The following is a 25,131-nucleotide window of genomic DNA, read 5'->3' as shown; positions in this document are numbered from 1 at the left end:
TATAGGGAGTTTAGTTTTTGAACATGTTGAGTGATTTTGCATTAAAGCATGTAATTCAACAGTCCTAATGAAGTGCTATTTTCTGTAAGGACTCTGCCAATGACCTGAAAAAAATTGATGTTTGTCTTTAATAAGTTATCACAAAATCTAGCTTACAACCTAGAATTTTTCCATGTGCATGTCGAGAAATACAACTGAATTGGAGCACCATGGACACACAATAAATAAACTAATTTCATTGTATGTGTTGCAGTTAAAATACATATCACCAGATGCATTCTGATATCTCTTTTTGATCATTTGCAATAGATGAATGTTGTCGTCTCTGCATGTGTTACATCGCTAATATCAAAGAAAATAATGCCTCGTTCCTTTCTCAGAGACAGCGCAAAGTCGGAGAAAGATTTTATTGCAAAACGGTCATGTACAAACTAAACCTAAGGCTTTAAACTGTTAATGCCTAAATAATTGCTTATTCATCAAAATGAAAACCTGTTTGTGAGAAGCAGAAAAACTGGAAATGATTTTACTGTCACAAACTCAAGTCACAATACTGATTTTCAAAGTACAGAAAGTTTCATGGGAGTCACTGCTGCAGTCCATTTAGGGAAATTGTTGCAGTTTAAAAGCCTCTCATATTTTGCACAATATTCTCATGTTCTGACCTTTAATATGTAAACAAATGCATTTTTGGTCATGGGAAATTTCCACTGCCCTCACAACACAACGGATGCGCATGCAAACCTTAAAGTGAATTTGTTTTAAGAGTCTTTACTTTCACACTTTTTACTTCGATGGCAGATACTTTATATGGGGTAAGTTAAAGTTGTCACAACGAAACAGTTTAAATTTAAACAAACGCAAAATATCAACACAAAATCATGTTGAAATTGCAAATATGAATAATGTATCTTATGACAAAATATAAATAGTTTTGGCCAAGATAGATGTATAAGAATATTAGTTTGAAGGAACATTATTTTAGGAAAAAATGGTTTTATGAAATCATCATTGTCGTGAATAACTACTAAGTTTCTTTAACCTACAGTAATGAAAAGGTACATGATTCACCACAGTCCTTAGTGGACCACTCGAGTCGACTACACGGCGCTTCAAAGATAACAGCAGTTGCGGTGAAGGGGTGGCGCTCCAAGGTGAAATCCCCGCCCCGTGGGCGTGCCACATGCAAATGACGGACATTGCATCCACCTGCCAAGCTGTATGAGCAGCAGTCAGGGCGAGAGAACGCGTGGACTCAGAAGGGTGCTTGTCTTTGGGGATATTCCTCGCGCTGAAGAAGAACGCGGAGTTGTCAGTGGCTTTTACGCTTCCATGACGCATCTTAGACCAATATCAAACGGATTTTATAACAATTGTACCAGATGAAACCTATAATAGATAGGAAGCACCCCGCGCTCAGGTGCTCACTATAGGACTATAACTTCTGGGACATATAGGCTACAGAGAACTCAACTGCGTTTCATTGTATTCACTCCTGGACTCAAAGTTTCTTTGGGCAGTTTGGAGCAGTCAGGTAAAACGCATGCACGTATTTTATGTCACAGTTGTGATGGTTTTATTATAGTATATATGTCTTTTCTTTATTGATTTTCATTTGTATGGCCATTGTTTTACTACAGATATCGTGTTTAAACTGTAGTGAAGCCAAGGTTAATTTGGTGGAAAGCGCATTTGCATAGGATTGTTTCATTGCGGGACACTTTTACGCACAAATTGTATTTCTAGACTATTTGGATTTACTGTGTTTTTTTTATCTCCTGCCTGTGTTGTCATAATAATGGATTTCCCATCAGTCAAATGGGGCAAAATGAATGACGACGTTAATCGTCTTCATGATTTGTTGGCGCATATGAAAACTGTAACGCGCAAATCTCATTTAAGAATTGCGCGTATTGTTTGTTGTCCCTCTTATGATACTTTATAATATATTTATTCGGTAAAGAAAATATGCAGGCTTTCTGGAATTGCGCGCAATATCACAATATTACTGCATACAAAACGACTCCTAAATCGTGCGATATTTCTTTCTGCGTAATTTCTTCACTTCGGACTCATCTTCTGTTTTCATTTCAGTTCCTTCTGTTCTTCAAACATTAAAGATTATATCCGCGCTGGCACAGCGTGTTTACATCTCTATATAAACTAGCTGCACAATAGCCACTTAAGTCAATGTTGTTTATTTCCAATTCTCGCCTGGGTGGCAGGGAACGAGACCGAATACACTTTAAAAACCAGGGTGCATAACATGTGCAGTGGCTTTATGATAAGACACAAATGACACTCTGACAATACATGTAGAAAATAAGAGCGAATGATCGTGTTGAAAAATATCCAGATCTCTCAGTCAAGAGACTTTAAAGTTGTTAACTCTTAACATGTTCTAGAAAAGTGGAATGAAGCCAAGTACAGAAGAGTTCATTTTAAGTCCATTGAGTTCTGAGTCTTTCAGCTTTGTTAAAAGATGCAAGCTAATGTGTACATGGGAGCTTTATTACGTTATATCAGATAAAAGTGGATCATGCACTTCTGCAGTGTGCTTTTTTTGTTCAAAGTGTTTAGCATTAGAATAACTGCGTGCATTGTGGAAAGTTTGATTAGTTGCTAATCTAATTTATTTATTAGGAGTCCAACGTGTCATAAAATAGCCTACTAGATCCATTCAAATAGTTTGTATATTTAATAAAGTGCAATAAAATAAGTTTATTATATCGGAATACTCTGAATAAATGCAGAATATTTGAAAACCAATCATTTTTAAACTTAGAGCTGTTTTTTAAAAAATAAATTGAAATGAAAGAGACTTTAAACTCAAAAGTATGCTATGATCCCACAAATTCACTAGCCACTGCATAAAGTGTCTTTACGGATGTATTTAAAACAGCAAGCTTTGGTGCATGTATGGTCCAATTCTCTCTGTGTATTTGTGAGAATGTGTGTCTGTGCACTTGTGTCCATATAATTGTTGTTTAATTTCACTGGCTTGTGTGAGGTAAAGAGGCAGAGAATTTAGATAAACAGCGGGACAGTTAACAAATTGCCTTCAAATAGCTGAGGTTTAAACAGCTGCTTCCAATCATAAACGCTCGGCAGTGTTTTTTTGGACGACTCGTCTTCCACCAGCACTGCTTTTTAAAACGCATCAGGTTTACAGCCGTGATGAATGCCAGTACTGTGGGGTTGGTAACGTTGATTCAACTATCTCCGCGCAGAATTAGGGTTTTAAGGTTAATGTCACATCAGCCTTCAGCAACGTGAGCGCGGCCCCTCTATGGGTGGCAGGCTTGTTCTTCTCCATCTGAAAGAGATGGAGTATGTGACGGCACTGAGCTTTGTCAACTGCCTCCTGTGGGGAATATCCCTTTACTGTATGTTTCAAACAAATGTAACCAAAACCCTGTTTTTGGGTGAAGTGTTTACTGTACAGGGCCTCCTACATTCTTTTATTAAAGCGCACCGGATCACAGAGTTAAAACATTTACATTTAAAATTCTCTGGAACGTATATGGGTGAAAGTCTTGTTTGTGACATATTGCTGTGGATTTATGATACATGGCATGCATTATAATGTTTAACTTGTTAAACTGGATCGTGGCTGCTTAGTAAGATGATCAAATGACAGAAATAAACTAGAATAAATATCTTTATTTGTATCGTCTGTTTCTGTTATGAAGTTTATGAAACTGAGAGTATTGTGTTTTTTTCAGTGACCTTTGTGAATCGTGTCGGGCCTGAACGGATGCACCATGCTGCTGGAGAGTCCTTGGGTAGTCCAGATTCTCCTGGCTCTATGTGTCCTGACATTGGGTTTGGAAAATGACCCTCAGAATGCCCCCCGGGTCTATCTGTCCTTCAAAGGTAAGTGCATGCATAATTCTTTTTGACTCTTATAACTGCTCTTTTGTTTTTTGTGTCTGGGCCTGTGGTTTCTGATGAACCGTGCAGACGTTCTGGAATATAATTTTCCCACACGGTACCTTCTGGTTTTCATGAATGAATTTGATGAGTTGATAAATGAGCGCAGGCGGTGAAATGTTTTGGGTTCACGTAAATGTACAGCGTAGACGGATTCTTCAGTTCAGCAGACAACGCTGAATGAGTGGAAACTGTCGGTGCGCCTCTAATGGCTTTGCCGTTAAACGTTGGTTTATTTTAAATCCAGCTGCATCCGCTTTCATTCTTTGTCAGAGTAATTAAAAACACAAACAAGTGATGTAATAACATCATTCCTAACCTTCAACATGGGTCACAAAAATGTACAGAACACTGAACATGCTTCGTCAGTTATTTCAGTAGTATGTATTTAAGCACATTTCTGAAATAACCAATAGCAGATGAAAAGCAGGAGAGGAAATAATTTCAGATGAGCCTTCAGGGACTGATTTCCACAGATATATAGAGTACACATAGTGAATATTGTCCATAAAATACATATTCCAGGTAGTGTTTTGCCGTTAAGTGAACCTTTTGAAGTCTGTGGTTCATAATACAACAATGGTTGACTAGTTCCAGTCCACTAGTTTTGGAAAGCAGTCTGGAAAATTGCAGTCATTTTCACTCATTCGAATTACAAAGCCTGGCCTCTTTTACACCAAATTTCAATGGCAAAACAAAAATTAGACGTATGAACCAATATGAGTAAGATATATTGCAATGTCAATGCATAGAGTCATAATATGGGAGGCTCATATTATTAAAAATTCAGTCTAGAGATAGATTGTCTAGATCAGCCATGCACATCAATACGCAGCGGGTCTGCACTGCTGGAGATCAGGTCTACGATTAGATGTTTGAGATCAAGGAGCAGGATATACGACTGTTTGCCAAGCTCAGACCAGAATGCACTGGCAGACTTAATTACGGAGACCGGGGCAGTTCGTATTCAAGGCTTTTTCCGCTTTAATCAAGATGGATTTAACACTCCACTGAGCATGTTTGTAGATCCAGTCATTTTTGAAGGATTTAGAAATATTGGTCTCTCATTTGGCGCTGTGAGACGCTGGAACCCGCTTCATGTCTGTGAACGCCCATTACACGGCTCGCAGTCTTTGATTAGAAAGTTCTGCAATGTACAAACTGGGTTTTTAATGTAAGGTACTGTATTTAGCTATAGGCGATCTAATATGGTTAAAGAAATAGGTCATGTAAAAATGAGAATTTAATTATTATTATTTACTCACCTGTGTTCATCGTTCATTTTTTTTGGAATTTTTGCAGATAAGAATATTGACAGATCATTTTCTGTATGACCCAGTCTGTGAAAACTAGACTGAAGTCTCAAAATTGAACATCGAAGTTTGATTTCAATTTCAAATATTAATTTCATTACAATTTCCATCTTTGGCCTTAATCTACTACTATTAAATATATCAAGTTTTTATTCTTTACATTGTGTAAGATGACTTTATGTAGAAAATACAGTAAATTGCAAAAATTACATTTGTGATTGTCACATTTCTACAACGAAAGCCATGGCAAACGTTGTATATTTGTCATTTTATAGCACTTTTGTTGCTTGGAAGCCTACCGCTCTCCAAACCAATCAAGAGACCTAAGCGTTTTTTTTGTTCATGGGGAAAAATAATGGCATACAGGTTTGGAGAAACATGAGAGTGAAAACCTAATGATCAGATTTTTTGTTTTGGGGTAATCTATCTTTTCCGTCCGAGAGACTGGATTTATAGTTGTGTTTGTCAAGAAAAGCTGATGCATTGCTTGCTTGCCTGTTTTTGTGCTGTTAGGTTGGTCGCAGCAGTTTGGGTTTTGCAGCCACAGAGGTCCTGAGCCAATCACACATTTGGGTCTTTTAATTGGTTTGGAGAGCGAGCGCAAACCTCATCATAAGACAGCACCTGCCGTCCACCCAAAGTGCAGGCCAACTGTTTTCCCTTCATAACGCCTCGCAGAACAAACAGGAATGTGCTAATTAATGTCAAAACCACACACGGTACCAGACGTACAAACTTCTCATCTCATATGAGATCGGTCCAAACACATTATATGATCATTTAACCACTTCCGAAGTTTTCAAGATGTAAAACCCAACCCCTCTAGGTTTCATTAAGTCATGTCAGAAAGTCGACTGGTTTTAAAAAAGTTATCACCTTTAGGTTTGCTTTCCACTTTACAATGCTATAATTTAAGAATTTTGGGACTCATAAATACGGCTAAACTGAACCTATTTTTGTCGTTAAGTTGATATGTTTGCCGTTGTAACAAGAGGTTTGCGTCCGACAGTCTACGATGCCATTCCAAATCGATTTGCTCTGTCAACCCACTTTAGGGGTCAGGAGTTGTGACCCCTCACACGAGTGGGGCTCACTTTTCTAGTAAAGCGGCCTTAACCCACTCGGAGAGTAAATTGAAAACATCTTAATTGTTCTTTGAGCTTCACAACTTCCTTCCCCCCTCGTTGTGCACGCTCCCCTGGGCAAACTTCCTGTGATGCCAATGGTGAGGGCTTCCAAACCAGAGGCAGATGTGTGGTACCTTTCCATATCAGGTTTAGGAGAAATCCAATCCTGTTTGGTCTGGTGTAGAAATGGATTAGCATGGTGACCGAAGTGTCACTGATACGGTGACGATACATTTTCAGGTGATTGCATCCAGACATCCGTTTTTGTTTGTGCTGTATGCACGGTTAATTTTGAAGCAACTGGGGTTATCGTCTACAATTTCAACAAAAGGATAAAAGCTTGTCCAATGTTTAAGTGTGTGATTTATCCTAATGAAACCAATTCCTCACCATAGCACGCATCACAAAGGTGAGACTGAAAGGTGAACCAGCATGCACAATTGATTTAAAGCCATAGGAATCTCTGTCGCCAACCAACCTCCAGGGGGTTATCGGCCCCTTTAACTGCACACACACACTCGTACACCCCACAGAGTGTTTGGTCTGGCGTTACCCCCTCACGCTGGCTCAAAGCCGTGGCCAAGACGGTGATCAGAATAAGTCTTGTTCAGGATAGGGTTAAAGAGAAGACACATTCTCAAGGAGATGGGTGGCACCTTTGAGTTCACTCTGTTGTGCTGCAATACCAGGGCTCAAAGTTTACTTCATAGCCAACAAAGCTTTTAATGACATGAAATATGCTTTGGTTTGGGGTCATGGAGGATGTTATTCGGGAGGAAACATTTTCGTTTTTATTGTTGAAAACGTCATTGCAGTTTAGATTACCTGTAGAAAAAACATCTGTCATCATTTATTCAGCCTCTTGTCAAACTTGTATAACTTTCTTCTGCAGAACACAAAATACATTTTAAAGAAAGTTGGTAACCGAACAGCAATAGTGCCCATTGTCATTGGTTTTGTGTCTGTATAATATAAGTGAATGGGTACCTCCATAGTTCGTTAACCAACATTCTTCCGAATAAGTCGCCTGAAGTGTGCATACTTTATTTTATCTTTCATTTAAATAGACACTATGAACATTTCTATTAAATGTTTTAGTCTTTTCTTATGCTAGTAAAGTATTTTGTATTCCTGCATTAACAGACATCAGTTTTGTCCATCAAATTCTGTGCAATAAATGAAACCCAATACCACAGCATGTTTTTGCTTATTCGGTTAACCTCTGTATCCTAAACGTGTGGCGCTCATATTTGTCCGCTAACACTTTTAATTTCTTAAAATAGCAGCAGTGGGTTTTGAGGCGTGAGGTTTTGGCCGGAGCGCTCGTGAACATTACACGTCTCATTGGCATTTACAGCCAATACAGCAATAACAAATATAGCTGTAATACAGTATAATTGATGTGCTCAGCCCATTACCCGTATGTATGCCAGCCAGGAAAGAGCACTTTTATGGTCAAAAACATTACCGCATATGGACAGTTTATAGGCAAGTTAGAATATTTATGGATTACCCAACCTAACAACTCTTGCTTGCCGCTTGTACATTTGACAATTTCACATTACTCTTGAAAACATCCCATTTGACAGTGATTACTTTTGTCCTTCAAATACGTGTCGAACGACATCCAATCCTTGCGAACTGTCATGTTAAATCAGGTCATTTGAAATGAAGTCAGTTGAGGATGATTTGTTCTCCAGGTCTTAAAGTATCCGGTTTTCAGAAGAGGAACACTGGACTTATTGTGTTTGGGAAGGTAAAGATCGCTCAGACCTGAGTTTGCAAGCAGATCGCAAGAAGGGATCTGTAGCGGATGAATAGACAGATGCACGATAAGAAGAAAAGAGATGGAGAGAAGGAGATTCTTCTTAATGGCTAAATCATTTCCTCAGAGGCTCTTCAGGTTTCAGGACGCTCAGATCTACTTTAAGGGCCTTTGGCATTCCAAACAGGGAGAGCATTAACCCTGCGAGGGTGTTTCTGCCCTTCACACGCAAAATGGGCCAGGTCATAGTCCTGGTATTAAAATAGCTGCTGTTGATAAAGATAGGTAGCACGAACTTGCTGGCACGTAAACAGGTAAAAAGAGTCGTTCTGAAGACCTTGAGTTGGTTGAAGGTATCTAACAATAATGCAGTTGGTTGATGATTAAAACTTTATCTAATCATTGATTTTATATGTCTGAATATGCTTTGAAACTATAGTTGGTGTTCTGAGAATTGAATAAAACAATAGTTTGTCACTAATTCTAACACCCTTGCTTAAGCCACTTGATAGCAGAGGAATATAAAATATGACCTTTGTGTTTTTATTTCTCCTTGTCGTTTTGACCCACATTCTCTGTAGTGTATCTGACTGCACCAGTCGACGTGATTGAGTAATCTAAAGTGATATGATGATGAGCTCAGGGTTCCCACCGATCTCTGCCGTAATCCCTGCAGCTGCATTGTAATGCATCCCGTTTGAATCTCATCAGTCTGCGCATGGACATAACAGCAGCTGGACATTTAAAACCCCTCACAAACCAGAGCATGCATCGCGAACGTTGGGAGTGAGGTCAGTGGATTATCACGCCCTTTCACATGAGCTTCAGGTCAGCAGGTTCAACTCGAGTGTAGAGAGAGAGAGAGAGAGAAAGAGAGGAAGATCTCCCTGTTGTGTGACGCTGGAATTGTGGGATATGACATGTGGCTGTGCAACTGCATTTTAGATGTCACATGGGTGGTCCTCATTCCGTCTTGGGTTGTGCACATAGATCTGTTTGTGTGTTCCACAGCAGTTACTGATGGTCGGTTCGCAGATGCTAGAGGTTGATGTGTATGTGATTGCGAGCACCTGGAGAGAATAAAATCAGTATTTTCCTTCTTGTACTCTCCAGATTTTGCTTGCTGAAGTGTTTATTACTGTTGAGGGGACAGAAATTATCGGTGACTGTCAGCTAAATTTATTCAAGTTTATTCCAGTCCTCTTGTCTGATGTGTTGCAAAACTGCAGCAATAAGAATTTGGACTTGCTGTCTGTGACTTTCTCTCTTTGTCTCCTCACATCTGATGTGTTGACGGGGTATTCTCAGGAAGGTATAATATTCAGAATTCTTGGGGTGGCAGCAGGGCTTGTATTGTATTGTATTGTATTAGCCATATATTTAGCAAATAAAAGTAGCCTAATTCCCATGAAAACAGATAGTTATGTTTCCAGAGCACATTTTAGATGAGAAGAATTGTCATTAGTCAAAATTCTCAATGAAATGTTAATGTATCCTTAATAAATTAACGTAAATTGTCGTTTATTTTAAAGTGAACTATGACTTAAACTAAATCAAATGGCTGCATTATACAGTACAGTAGTTGGTTATAGAGGTCTAAGAAACCTAAGCAAATACTCAAATATTGAAAATAAACGCATGTGCCCCTGAATTCAACCGTACACAGAGTATATTTAGATTTAATGCTAATGTTCTCAGATTAAAGTGTCGAATGGAATGATGGTCCAGTTGGATTAAGAGTGTGTGACAGACACGTGTTGTGCGTGTTTGTGTGGAAAATAGACGTAAATAGAGTTAATTGGGTCTTGACCAGGGCATTGGCTAACAGCCACCACAGGGCTGATCAGCAGTTACTGTGTCTGCGGAGTTGAATATAAATTCAACATTATTTGTTTCTCAATTGCAATTTAAAACAAATGGAATTCTAAAAGGGAATTTTGAAAAAAAAATCTTATGGTAATCTCTAAGAGAATGTAAAGTAACCAAGCAGGACGGAATAAAGATGCTAAACATTGACTTAGAAGAACATTTTTGTCTTTTAAGGTTTCTTTAAATAAAAACCTAAGAAAGAAATGGTTATTTTAAGAACAATTGACTATTTTAGTGAAAAAAATGATACTCCTTTGGCATTGATGTGAAGAACACAGCTTGAGAACTTTTGTTTTTACAATGTACATCTGGGATGGCATAAGGATTGTATCGATTATAAGGGCTTTTTTTATTCCCCTGAACTATTTCTTCAAGTCTGTAGATATGGCTCGGGTTTTAGTGGAAGTCTATGGCTTGGCTCTTATTCTCTGAAACGCATAAAATTAAACGCTTCGAAACTCATTGAATTGTGTGCTTAGATTTTTCACATCTGTTGAGTTTGTACTGTAGATATGAACAGGACCAAAAATCATTCCATAACATCTACATGATAAACAAAGCGTATCACTTGTGAACTGTCGAGCAGAACATATGCTATTATAAGTTCTTCACCACAACCCAGTTCTCGAGTCTGTTTCCCGAGAGCTGTTCCGTAATTTTGTAAACACCCTCCAGAGATGATGTGGAGAGGGTCTGACCCCTCCGTGGGTTGGGGTCGAGAGAAGCTGTATTTAATGAGCTCAGCATCATTAATCAGCAAAGTGTCAGTCATTTATCAATGCTTTCACTAGATCTGTCTATCTTCATTACTTACTTCGTACCTTTGAATTGTAATAATATCATACAGGCATCTATAATTTGTTCACAATTTCAAATGTTCTTTCACCTTCCTTAACATGTTCCTTCAATTTCAACCATGGGTGCGGAGATGACACAACGTTTGTAAAGTGTCCTCCAAAGAGGAACTCCTCATCTGCCCCTTCTTCAAGAGTCTTTGATGCCCTCATTGAGATGCTGATTTGCATTCTTCGGTCACCCGACACTGCGTGCTTTTCGGGTGGGTGGCAATTGTCATGGAAGGAGATGAGCTCTCATCTGCTCTTATTGAAGCCGTGCCAGGCCCTCCTTCTTTACCATTAACCCTTCACCCACATCCCACCCCTCTTCCTGGTGGAAAAGGTTGGAGGTTTGGCTTTGTGACCACAATAACTGTTCAAGTTCCCTGCGGGCTGTGGAATTGGTCAGGAGTGGGGGGCGTATTGTGGTCCTTGTGGTGCGTCTTGCCCCCGCACTTCATCCCATAAGGCGGGCGAGCGGGCGTGAGTGGGAAGAGGGTATTTGTGTGGGTTCATCGTTCCATTCACAACAGTTCATTCACGTTCTGGGAGACCTGGGGGTGGGCTTGTGACTGGCATTGGGCCATTATTTTGCCATCAATGAGTGCCACACACACACACACACACACACACACACACACACACACACTTTGAAGCACACAATAAGCATACGTTTATAAAGAATGCAGAAGTTGTGCTATATATGGAAATTGTTGATTCACACAAGGGATTCACACAAAAATAAAAATGACGTCGTCATTTGTTCACCCTCGTGTTGTTAAACCTGTTTAGCTTACTTTCTTTAGTGAAACACAAAAGAGGGGTTTTGTGTTCTGTCCATACAATGAAAGTCAATAGGAGCAAATGTTGTTTGGTTACCAACGTTCTTCAAAATATCTTCTTTTGTGTCTGCAAAAGAAAGAAAGTCATACAGCATGTGCATGAAATACAGTTTAAAGGAATTCTTTAGAGAGGTCCAATATCTACTCATTTAAGTCCTTCAAATGCTAATCTTGCCTGTGCGTATTTGTTTACCCACTCCTCTGACATCAAAGTGAGGCCGCTCTTTAGGTAAACGCTCTTGATTCTGCGTCCCATTTGCACGAGCCCGTCTCCCCCCGAGCAAGGTGCACCGCACCGCAGGACCCGTCAATGGAGCTCCTTTGTTTTGTAAATATATAAGCCCAGGGGAGGTTTTAGCGCATAAAGTCTCTGTTTAACTTCTTAACTCGACCACTTGTCGCCTCGCTTAGCGTCTGAATGGCTGTTAATGAATACTTTATTGCCACTTTGCCGCATGCATCACAGCGACTTTGTTTCATTTCTCTATCCCAGCGCCCCGTGGCGTTTCCCAGAGAAGAGGGGAAACGGTGCATTTGCATGTCCTTTTTTGTGGAAAAGACAAACGTGGGTTGAGTGCAAGAGAGAAGACTGCAATAGACTCGCATGCACGCAGCGAGAGAGGGTTAATGCACAGAAGGGGGCAGGAGTTTGATTTGCACGCCCTCTGAGTCTGTCCGCTCCCTGTGCTGTGCTGTGTGTTTGTGCGGTTGTCCAGGATGGGGATACAGTCGGTGTCAGATTTCCCCCTAGACCCAAAGGTTGATGCCTCAGTTTTCTTCGCGTCCCGTCTGGACATGTTTAGAATTTATCATCCACACAGTACGATACCGAGCTGCCGAATGGACGTGTGGTCGTGACTCTTGGGTGCCGTGAAGCAAGTGTATAATCAGGCTGCGCTCCAGATGTGCGCGTAAGCCGTGGTTTTTATTCAAGCTCCCATTAAGAACACGTCCTGACTCAGAGGGATTGCGTTTGTGTGAACGTGTGAGCGTGTGACCATTACCAAGGGATTGTGAATGTCATCACCCACTTCTTTTGGTTTATTTTCTGTACGAAATGAGTAATAACGGCATCAATTAGCGGGCTGAACAGCTGGAGTGATGATGGTGGGCTGTTTAAACACTCCAACACTTTCAGAAAGACTTTTTCCGTCATTACTCGCATGTTGCATCAAGTTCAAGGGTGTCAGATACTGTATGTCCTCATGTTTGGAGAAATGTGAGACCCATTGCAACATTTCAACTCCCCAGACCGAAATAATAATGTCAACTGGTCCTAGCTACAGTAGAGACATTGGCTACACTTACTTTTTCTTTCCTTTATGAAAGGTACCTGTAAAAGCGACAAATAACTACATTTGTTTTGTTTATACATGAAGTGTATAAACCGTGTCATGGGACACATGCACCTGGCCCGATGTTAACTTCTGGTCTGTGTTTGGTTATCGGTCTGGCTAGTATAATAAAAATGTATTTCATATTAGTATTCATTTATATAAATGTTACTGTACATTAAATTAGAACTACTCAAGTTATTGATTCTTGAATAGGTTTACCGGAAGTTACGTTTGGGCCACATAATATAACTTTTTTGTTGTTGTTGTTGCTGCTTAAACCCTTACTGCACATTCACACGTATATGCACAAACTTGCACTAGCACATTTATATCTATCTCCAATGCTAAACTGACAGAATAGTCATGGTTATTAATAGTGATTACAATTTTGAGCAAAATAACTGTGATTATCATTTGACCTATAACCATACAGCCTTTATTCATAATACATGGAGTAAAATAGCAGCACGGTGATGCAGAACTGAGCGGCTGTAATTGATTGTAACTAATTAGCAGATCATGGATGAGCAGAGATTCAACAGATAACGACACTCAAGGGGAAATGATGTCAGAGGAACTCCTTTAAAGGTCATGGTTTATTCATGGGTTTGTGTTGGTGTGCTCTATATCTGGTTTAGCTTAAGCTCAAGACTTCCAGTAGAACATGTTTATACACTTTCTTTATGATCTCTCGATTATGGTCGAATTTTAGAGGTCAGCTCATTCAAGTATTTTATATTATATACTTGCTTTGGATAAATGTATGTGCTGACGCATATATATAGAAAGTATGACAGAAGGATGCATACATGTTTATTTTTATATCAGGTTTTCCATGTAAATCTCTTAGATGAAGCAGAAAGCCTGCTCCGTGATCAGGGCACATTTGGGCAGCATGTGGCCCTCTCAAGGTCATGTGGCAGCTGCCTGGAAAAACTAACAAATGACTGGAAGCTGTGAAGCTGGCATCAGCAGAGCCCTTCTAATAGCCGAGAGGAAACGTTAACAAGCATCGTCTGCTCTGATTTATGGCATTTCATTAGAATTCAGGAAAAATCACAAATCCTGTGCCGGTCCGCTTTAGCCAAGGTCCTCGTCCCGCTTTAGTCCATCTGACAGAAGTGACTGCACGTTGAAACTCCAAATGCAGCTGGATGGATCGCCTATGCTGTGGTTGTTACAATCCGATGTTAACAAATGTCCAGCTGTGTGAACTGTATAATGTGCATCACATCACATGTGACTGTCAGACCGAGCGTGAGAGGTCACAGAAAGGAGCGGAAAGCGTGATGCTTTTAAAACTTGTCAATTTAAGTTTGTACGTTTCTTAGGATTCAATATGCTTTTCTCAGAAGGTGAGTGTATTGTTTCCAGTCAAGCTTTTTAATGGCTCGGCCATACGCTGAAAAGGAGGTTTGTTTTGGATTAGACTTCAGGTTCTGGGGGAGATCTTTTCTCAGTCGGAGGCCGACCTGATTTAGAGTTCACCCATTTCTTGTTTTGATTTGAACAAGAGCGGTTTTCTCCCATAGTCTGTATGAACGTGCTTTTAATTGATAAGATTGAATATCTTTAAGATTATATGTGTAAGTACTTCAGGTCTACATCCCCTCCCATCATCTTCGGTCTGAAAATGAGCGACGCCTGGTTGTTCCATCACTTTAACTCATTCGGTTCCCCCGTGAGGGAATGAACTGCCAGCCTCCACCCGAGCACCAGGATCCTTCACAACTTTGTTTTGAGCTGTTTTTTCATAGTTATTGGTAAGTCAAATAAATGCAAATTTAATGCTGTTTTTGAAGACAAGTTAAAGATTTAGGATTTATAAAATCTGTTTTGAAGCATCCACTTATACTCCTGAAGATGTGAGACATTACTAATATAAATACTATATCCACATAATGGCCATTTAAAAGAAGATAAAATGCCTTGTAGACAACTTTGTAAGACATGTTAACACTGGTCCAGAAGCATTTCCGCTTTCTCTTTCATTTATTGCATTTTTAATACTTACCTTTACATACATTTATTAATTTGGCAGACGCTTTTATCCTAAGCGACTTACAAGTAGGAGTGTATGTTTTGTCAACACGCTAAACAGTGTCTTTTTTTCAAGACACAAGACAGACAGTTATTGGTTTGTCAAAAAAATTGCCTAGTCAAATAAAACAGGTCTGTCTTATGTCTTGTAAAAAAACAATTGTTCATTCTCTCCCTTGCTTACTCCATCTTTAATCCTCCTGCTTTGGATAAAAGCGTCTGCAAAATTAATAAATGTATGTAATGGTAAGTATTAAGAATGCCATACATGAAAGGGAAACAGCAAGTGCTCTTGATCAGTGTTTACATCTTACAAAGTTGTCTACAAGGCATCTTTTCTTTTACAAAAATGGCCATTATGTGGATATAGTAGTTGTACTAGTAATTTCTCACATCTTCAGGAGTAAAAGTGGATGCTTCAAAACAGATTTTATAAATCCTAAGTCTTTAACTTAAAAACAGCTTTTGAAAAGAGAATGTTAAATTGAGAAATTAATTTAGATTATAAAGTTGTTTTTGGTTAGGATTGATTTTGTGTTTTCTGTAGAATAACATTCACTGACAAAACAGTCACATCACAAAGTTTAGCTGTCACATGTTTGGAGAAACGTAAGCTTTATATTGTATAAATGCTTAAGCAAATGACAGTTTAAAGATGTTCAGCCAAAAGCTCTTTTTTTATTCCATAATCTTGATCCCGCAGTGAATCCACGGAGGATTAAATTACCGCTTAATCCCTTTAATGAAATGCTTTATGCTGTAATCTCCTGAACAAGATGTTGGAGACCGATATCATTCCCCTCTCTCTAATGTACCATCCAGATCTGTGTGTATGTAGCATGTGTGTGAGTGCACGGCAGCAGCCGTGATATCTTCATTGAAATCCTCAGACCAAAAATCGTTTCCTTTTTAGGTCTTTCATTACATTTTGTAGAGTTAATGTTATGGCTAGGTTGTATTTGATCTGTATACAGAAGTGTCATAATGGCACATTTGAGCTCTCTTGGAATAGCTTGAATTTAGGATCCATAGCCAACATCCACAAACTCGATCTGTTAAGGCTAGCCTTAATTCTCTCGCTCATTTGTAATACGCACGTTTAAAGCAGCCGATTCGTGTGTTTTCATGACACCTTGGCTGAGTAGGGCCAATTTAACTTTACAGGTGAAATTCATATGTGAAATCCTTCCATGTTTAAATATTTTAACACGACTCGGAGGTTCATTTGGTTTCAATTTAAATTTGACAACTGCTCTTAAATGCATCCTGCATAGTGGGAGAAGGTTTTTACATATAATACGTTACTTTTGCCAGCAATAGTTCCCGAGTATATCTTCTTAATAAAACAGATCTTAACCCGTAACACCTTGTTAATGCACATATTTCAGTTTTGACAGAACGTTTGTGTGCCTTCATTGTCTCATTATTAATTTCTTGGTGAGATTTTCTTTTGCCGTGTTTTCCATTGAGGAACAGTTTGCCCGAGGAAGCAGATTAACGTCTTGCTGCGGGGAGTTTTCAGACGTGCTCGGCTTTTGACTCGTCTTGCTTAATTGCCGAAGCAATTAAAATGTTTTCTGCTGAACATCATGGGGTGGCGCCTCTCCCGCTCCCTCTTTCCCTCCCTCTGTCTTTATTCTCCCCCTCTCTTTCTCTCTCCGTTTCTTTTTTTCTGTGTTGTAGCTCACAGTTATCTTTGAAAGAGCTGGAAAGGAAAGGCTTGAAAAACAACAAACATCATTGGCTCTTACCCAAATCAGATTAGCATATTACCCAGCCTTCAGAGAAACTTCCACTTTGTGCACAGCTATCTTGACTGATGGATGTAGCCAAGATGTTAACATGAAAAGAGTAAAACAGATTACAAGTCGATGCGGCTGGCGGCTTTGCTGATATCACCTTCGAAGATCACTTTGGAGATTTCAGGTTTAGTGCAGAGAGTTTCTCTTTTTTCTTGATCTTGTCAATATTGATCAAGGATCATGACTCTTATTTCATAGTTGTTTAGATTTCCAATGCTACTTAGTTTGACAGCAGTCAGTCCCACCAATTACCTTGACATGGCCTCTTTTTATTAGCGTTGTGATGGAAATTTTTATGAGGCTCTTTGTCTTTTGTTGTCAAAACCGAGCCAACAATAACAAGCCATATTAATGGCTAACACAGTGATGGTAGGCATTTGTTCACTTTGGCACTGTGTGGGAATTTCATTAATCTCGTTCCATGAACAAGAGGGCATGCTCAATGGAGCCGGTTACGCTTATTTTATGCTTAATTCTCAAAAACCTGGAGCCCACAAAAGAGTGTGAGAAAGAGGGAGGTTCTTCTTCACTTGATCTTGCTGAACCGTGACCAGAGATCCAGATAGAGAGATCGTCGCCTCCAAGATTTCCAAACGCCTCTAATTTTCCCCTCCGCTGGATCTCAATGGGCTTTGGGGAATCTTACCCATAGGTACTTCATTATATATCGTAGTACACTTTTAATTGAAAGTCTTTGACTTTTTCACCACATATTGGCTCGTTGATTGTTTCTATGAGTGTCAGATGTTCGAAAACCTTACACCGAGGTGAATGTCTATAGATTAAAAGCTCGGTATGAGACAGGAACCCTGCATGGTTGAATTTCAATATTTTCTTGTTAACCGAGACGCTAACTTGAAACGTTCTCTCAACCTTACGTCTGGCAACCTGACTGCTGGGGTGAAAGGTCGACAGTAAGGTCACGGTTTAGGATGTCCTGCCTGCCAGTCAAGCATGATTGGGCGTTTCATCTGTCAGTCATGTAGCCGGAATGAGCTCTGACAGGTTCGTGGCTTTGTGGAGGTTAAAATGGCCGGTAGGGGAAAGATGGGAGAGATACACAAGCTCCTTAGATGGTGTTAATTTATTGCACTGTCAGTCTTTTCCCTCACTGTTTATCTTTCACCTCAAACGTGCAAGACTTAAGCCTCAGGGGTTGGAGGTTTATGAGTCGGGGCATTTGTTTTGGGATGGCTGACAGGGCCAACCAAGGTTAACTGTTTCTGGCTGAATTTAGTTGAGTTCAGTTGAATGGGTATTGTTTAAATTTTAGTGTGTTTAGTGATGTGAAGTTAAATATGAGATTGTAGGACTGAATTATGTTTCCTCTGACTAATGATGGGTTTCTAATAAAGCTGATGACTTATTTGTATGAAAGAATGTATCGTGGTGGTTAAAACTTTTGCTAGATTATTTGTATCTCATATGACTCTTCCTTTTATTTCAAAAGTTTCCTTTACTTCAATGTACAAAATTATTTCCTTTATTTATTGTTTTGAATGCAGTTTTTAAACAGACAAAACTATTCTTGTTTATTTATATATGTTATATAGTGCATGTTTTATTTAAGTGTGATTAATATTTATATACATATATTTATATAAATATATATTATTTACATGATTTACTTAGATGTATAATAAATACTATAAATGCAAATACATGTTCATATATTATGTTTAAAAGATGTGTGCTCATCTTTTTAACAAGCGGAGAATTATTTTTGTCATTATATTAGAGTATATTTGAAAAACGGATAACTCTATAAAAATATATTTTTTGCTGTAATTTTGAGTTATTATTACTTAAAACCAACCCAACAGTTTATTTAAATGACATGGAAGGCACAATAAAATAGATTATTTTTGAACATTTAAAAAATCGAATAATTATCGCAAAAGTGTGCTAGAATTATAGCAAGTCTCTTAGGTCAACCTCCTAAATATTATCTTACTATAAAGTTTTCATACTTTTTGGTTCATGTGAACCCACACTTCCTGTGTTGTAATGAGTCCAGGGAGCAACGAGTCTACAAAGCCATATTTTCATATGGACACCTCCTTCTCCATGTTCTACCGGTCCTGTTTTTCATAACTACCAGCTACTCCCATTGCACCTCGGGTTATAGATTACATCTGTGCATGCACTTAAAGAAGGCAGTGTTGACTTATTCTTTTGTTAATAATTGGAAGTGTGAGGTCAGCGGCGGGCTGCATTAATGACTGATACGGATAATGGATGTTTGGGATTTGGATGATAGAAGCAGGGGAGGGAAGGTTTACACCAATGCTCGGCACTGAGAAGTTATGAGGCCTGGTTAATCCAGACAGACCATTGATGATGGATGAGACCTTTTTGGCTCTCTTCTTTCCAGAGAACAGGCCAGTAAGAGCACTATGTTGGGAGACACGGAGCTCAGTAGATATCCAAGTATCACTAGTATCAGGCAAGCAACGTTTTCAAATCGAGGTGTGAATCTCATAACAGTTATTTTTCCTGTGTAAAACTAAAGGCAACGTAATACTATATGCCTCTAATTTGTCTTTCGATTTGTTTGGCACTTGTTAATGCGCCTGCAGCGATTGCGGCGGCCCAGTGCATTCTGGATGATTCTTTATCTAAAGCTAAAGTTGAAGATGGAGCCTGTTTATCTATAGCAGACAGCAGTATAAGCAGATGTGATTGTAATGCGAGCACACTGCTATTATTGTAAATGTGCTGTGGACGAGGGTGGGTTAGCTGGTGACCCTGCCTGTCTCCTGTCATAACGCATCACTTTGATAACCCAATGACCTCACTTTCACTGACAGCCAATGGGGTTGTATATCTAAAATTAAATGTGAGACTCGCAGAGTCCCGTGGATTGAGGTAAATTTATCGAGTTTATCCAACAACATTGGATCTCATATGCTAACACACATGTACAACTGTTCTTACTGACTTGGACAAAAAGGGCAGTCAAAATTTCCACAAGGTGTCCACACATAAAGTTTCCCTTGTTTTAAAGTTGATGGATCTAGTTTATTCTAAATGAGGGAGTGCTTGTTAGTCAATTTACATGCATAAATCATGCCTAAACCATATGTTTAAAAAGGCATTTTGCAACTTTCCCCCCTGATATAGCCACGTGTTACTGTCTGGAAACGTGTAGATAACATAAACTTCTTTGCCATATAAAGCAATATCACTTTATACTTTTTATTTATTGTTTATCACTAAACCCTTATTTCAGTTGTGGCACTAACTTGCCCTACAATAGTCTTACATGAATGTTAATTGTTTATTTAAATATATAACATTTACGTCTATCAAACGATTTATGAAGATTTATTCGCATCCAGAATAAAAGTTTGTATTTACATAAAAGACCTTTGTGTACTGTGCATATACATTTTGTATTTATAAACGTATACACATACATATGTTTAGCAAATACTTTAAATACATAACCATTTATACATTTTTCTTATGTATTTTTGTTTTTAAAGAAATCTCAATGAACGTTGATGCTCTAGTCGTTGTCTTGCTGAGGAAAGATCGTCTGTACTTTTCAGTGTTTTGTGTTACGCTTCCTTTAAGCAAAATAAAACCCCTATTTGATGCCGTAGCATTGCAATGGGGAAAATCGATAGTAATTCTGAGTTTCTGGATGAGAAGGTTAGTGAGTTTAACGTGTCCTGTTTAGGCTCTGGGGCTTGTATTGATAAATCAAAAGATGTCATGAAATTGCTTTTCACATCATCGATTAAAGCAGCTTTTAGAAACCTGGATTGACTCTGGAAGCACCCAGCGGGAATCAAAGAACAGGAGAGTGATTTGTTGCCCTCTGCAAAGACTGTTTGGCTGTTATTTGACAGGAAACAAATGAAGCTTTATGTCCATAAAGAATGAATCGCCTGCATCAGTGCCACACAGCTGCACATTACTGTACTTTCATTCAACGCCTGTTTTAAAAAGAATTAGTTTTATAAAAGTTTATAAACATTTCATTGCTCATTACTCATTGAAAACTACATTTAAAACACACTGAACTGATGGTGAACAACAGGAAATATCCTACATTTCAACTAATCTTGAAATGCGCTGTTTTCGCAATGTTTCTCTGCCCGGTATACTGATGGCATCACATCATTTCTTAGCCGCAGAAGTATTTGTTCAACACTCTGTCTTGAAGCTGGCAAAGCCTGGGTTGTAAATCATATGACGGTTACCTTCCATGCCAGGTCTGATTGCACGGTTACATCATTCGCCTCCAGTACTGTAAACTATTCATAGGGCTGAATTTTCCCTACCTGTAATTTAAATGGTTCTCTTTCGTCTCTACCGTCCCTCAATGTGAGCGTTTAATTCATTTTCTCTGATTATAATTGAGTTTCACAGTTGGACGCGATTCAAGCTTCTTTTTCCCATGTGTGTCGGAAATGGAGAACTTTTTGTCAAAAAGCGTATATGAGATTGACGGCATTAGGCTCAGGGCTGTAAGGTTGGAAAGTCTTGTGGGGTGTAAACTTTTGTCCGGGTTGAAAACGTACCTTATAGCTATTTGGCATTTTGTTAAAAATCTCCCTCTGCATATTAACCAAAGATGTGACAAAGCCCTTCAGGTTAGAATGCTTCTATGAAAATCCTGGTGCATTTATATTAATATTTACAATCGAATACAAGTTGCAAGCTATGAAAAGATAAGAAATGCATTTCTCTGCTTTCTTATAGCCAAAGCTAAATTCCCTCTACGTTTGCTAAATGTTCATGTCCGTTGAGGAGTTGTGATGTATATGGTACGTTTTTAGAATGACATGATGGAAATTTTTGCTTTTACTAATTGTATTAGTAACACTGTAAAATCAGGTTGTATTTGTTTTAGCAAATGCATTCAGTATAGTTCTTAAATGTTTGTCCTGAAAGTTAACACAGTCAAGGCAAGAGTCTTGTGAACCCATCATATCGTAACTGGTCAAGAGAGGCCTCTTGGTCATTGTGACACCTGTCCGTTCAACTCTTGTCAAAATCAGTTCCCTCCCGCCGTGACGGAGCCGGTCCTGAAAGGGTTAACCATCTGCCCTTATTATTCCCATGGGGGCGAGTGTGTATGTGCTGCCGGGTGAACGTTGCACCAAAACTCAATAATGTTTGTTTGCGGCTAATCGCCTTGCTCATAGATGAGCACTCGTGTTAAGCAAAGGAAATGCAACAGAGCGAAATAGATGAGCGTGTTGACATAAGCCTGAGAAAACCAACGCTCAATCCTAATCCCACTTCCTTCCTGTCTGGCCTGGGAAACGGAACATATGCAGCACCGAACGTAACCAAAGCGTTTGCCAAATGCAACACAGCCGTTGGCTTTTTCTCGCACAGGTCTTTTCTGATTGGCTCCTCCGTGTCTTATACATTGAATGTTGTGAAAAGAGTGTGTCCAGAGAGCCCGTTCTATATGTAGACTTTTCCGCTTACAAAAGCCACAGCCAGCCATACAGGCTCTTCAGGTCCCATAGGTTGGGGCGGCAAACACTGAGCCAGCGCTATAAAGACTTCGCAGCGGGCGGTGTGGTTGGAGGAAAAAACTCTCTCACAATGGCTGCTGTCAGTTTTTGCATTCCATTCCGTGCCTCAGAGGAAGTGGGGAACAATTCCTCAGCCACCTCTGCCTCACCGTGACCCCTGACCTCTGTTATGATAGCCCGGCAGTCTGCAGCTCTCACCAGGGTGTGCATGTTCCCATCGTCTTGAGGGCGACTAAAGATCACCTTCCTGGATGTCCAGGACTGTAAATTATCCGATGACATGTCTCAGGATACAGACAGGAGCTCTCGCGGAAAACCTGCTTGTGTCAGACATTCAGCGTCGCGTGTCCCCATTCTCTGCTGCTGATAAAGTGTTTTTTTCCTGTTTCTTAGAGGCTTCGGTTGTAATTTATAGGGTGCATTGTTTTCATCTATTGGTGATGCTGCATTTTTGCCTCTTGTTGGCTATGGTGTTGACGTCATCTGTTTTTCTTTATATAGGCTTCAATGTAGACTCAAACCGGCCCCTTGACTCTCATGTCGAACTCAAAATGATATTAGTGCCTCATATTGGACACCTTGATGGAAAAAGAACATTTTTGAGGCTGAACCCGTCCAGAGCAGTCTTCACAACTTCTTTATTCATAACAAACCTCAGTGAAGCTTGCAGGATGGTTTTTGCTGAATTAAAACTTCCCTCTGCTCCAGGCCAAGTCAAACATCTTCATACTGATATGGTGGTGTTTGGGTTTTGGGAGTAAGTAGGGTAAATGAAGGATGGCCTGACATATTAGATGACCAAATAACATCCTAGAAGTACTCCAGTTATGACTCTGTTCATTAGGATTCAAATCTGTTTGCGGTCAGAACCTTGTCAGCTGCAGTAAGGAATTTTATTTGTTTAAATGCGCAGCTCTAATTCAAAACAGCAGCTGAATTTCAAAACAATATATTCTTTAAAGGCAGTCTTTTCATATTCAAGTATATGTACGTCTTATTTTTTATATAAATCATGTTTGTACTGAACGCTGTTTTTACCAACGAAGCAACTGAAACATTGACATTTAAAGGAACAGTTCACCCAAAAATGTAAATGTCAGAATTTGCTCACCCTCCAGTTGTTACAAACCTGTCTACATTTCTTTGTTGTGCTGAACACAAATAAGCGTTTTTTTAATCAAATTTTGTAACTAAACCAGTTTAGGTCACCATTGACTCCCATAGGTTTCGTTTGTCCTCCTACTATGGGAGTCAATGGGGACCCAAAACGGTTTAGTTACAAACTTTTATTAAAATACCTTCACAACTGGAGGGTGAGCAAATTTAAATTTTAGGGTGAACTGTACCTTTAATGTGTGGTTTTTACTGTAACAATATTTATTCTAGTGAACTAAATCGTTATAGATTCACATGATCTGCTTTTACTTCCGTTTAAATGGATGTGATCTGTAAACGCTTGGCAGTTGTTGTGCAACTTGGATCTAAGTACCTTGAATAGTGTTCAATCTTCTTTGAATCCTTTTAATACTTCATTCTTTTTATTGTGTTTTAACAAGAAGTGCTGCAAATCAATACATAGGCAGCACATTTATGTGTTTTTTTAATTAAATTAAAATATTGGCGCTTGATTTTGGAAATGAAAACATTGCATATTGCATGCATATTGAAAGTTGTATTCTCTGTTCATCTAATTTTCCTTTTATAAACCTCAATTGTATTTCTTGTATTAATGGCAATTTGCTTCGGCAATGTCTGCTTCCTGGTTCCGCTCTGATCAGGGCCAGCGACCCTGACCCCGGGGTTAATCCCGGATTAATCTGGAGCTCCTCGTGACCTCTTAGGCCTGCTGCCGAAGGTTTTATGTATTTACATTGGCAGCGTTATAGGGAATGTGTGTTACTCTGAGATTGAGAATGAGAGAGTCAGACAACTGGTCTTGACTCGTGTCTCAGTTTTTGCTTACTATATCAAATGAAATTTGAATCCAAATCTAAGCTTTTTGTGCTCTGCAATATTAATGCCGATCATAAAGATGGGGGGCTCTTCTTAGCATACACCTGATGCCCGGACAGCTGAGGCAGCCCACCCTCCTGGGGTCAGGGCACGAGAGGGCAGAATGAGTGAGAGGCCTACGCCCGAGATTGATTGCTGTTGAGAGAATGCTTGTTAATAAAACATGTCTGTGGTGATAGAGAGCTGTGTTTTTACAGATGTCTCTGATTTAGAACAAGCCGTCCCTCATTCCCTTTCATCACAAATCAGAGCATCTTAACATATACTGCACGCCGTGACAGAAAGCTATCTGTGGTTTATTGACATTAAGGCTTTTCGTGTAGGAAATGGGTTTTCCATCAGATGTTCGTTTTTTAAACACTACTGAGATTATATTCAATCCATCTGTCGTTCATTTCACCTTCAATGTGAAACAAGAAGAAGTGGTTTGAAATGAGTTCATTATGGATATTTTTTGTCCTGAAAGCAAGTTCTTCTCTATGCAGTATGTAGCTTAAAAAAGATTTCTGTCATTTCTTGATGCATCACAGAGACAGCTGTGGTCATGCAAAACTTTATTATGAAGTTAACAAAGGATTCTTGCACCAAGAACAATCATACAACTCCAGGGAAAAATGTACTTGCTGCAAAAGTATGGAATATGGATCCTTTAAACTGGAACCTTCGGCACGAACATGCATATAAATCACAACCTCGCTCATAAATTATTTTCTTTGAAGGGTTTTGGTCTATTCCGCTGTTTTTGTCTTTCAG

The 25,131-nt window shown here is 39.2% G+C and overlaps 1 protein-coding gene across 4 annotated transcripts in view; it reads left to right on the top strand.

Moving 5' to 3' along the window:
- Nucleotides 1-1,140: 1,140 nt before the first annotated feature.
- sema3fb (sema domain, immunoglobulin domain (Ig), short basic domain, secreted, (semaphorin) 3Fb) overlaps nucleotides 1,141-25,131 on the top strand; it is a 48,362-nt gene continuing 24,371 nt past the window's right edge. For 2 of the 4 annotated variants that reach the window (XM_079483302.1, XM_079483301.1), the window contains exons 1-2: nucleotides 1,220-1,534; nucleotides 3,726-3,876. In XM_079483302.1, the coding sequence (XP_079339428.1) occupies nucleotides 3,765-3,876 (112 nt within the window). In that variant the 5' untranslated portion in view covers nucleotides 1,220-1,534; nucleotides 3,726-3,764. Of the gene's footprint in view, nucleotides 1,535-3,725; nucleotides 3,877-25,131 lie in introns of all 4 variants that reach the window. The other 2 variants (XM_079483303.1, XM_079483304.1) reach the window with 2 other exon arrangements.

Source organism: Barbatula barbatula, assembly GCF_947034865.1.
Source record: "Barbatula barbatula genome assembly, chromosome: 20".
In the NCBI taxonomy this organism is placed as follows: domain Eukaryota; kingdom Metazoa; phylum Chordata; class Actinopteri; order Cypriniformes; family Nemacheilidae; genus Barbatula; species Barbatula barbatula.
The sequence above is the reverse complement of the archived record's forward strand: the minus strand, read 5'-3'. Positions and strand labels throughout refer to the sequence as shown.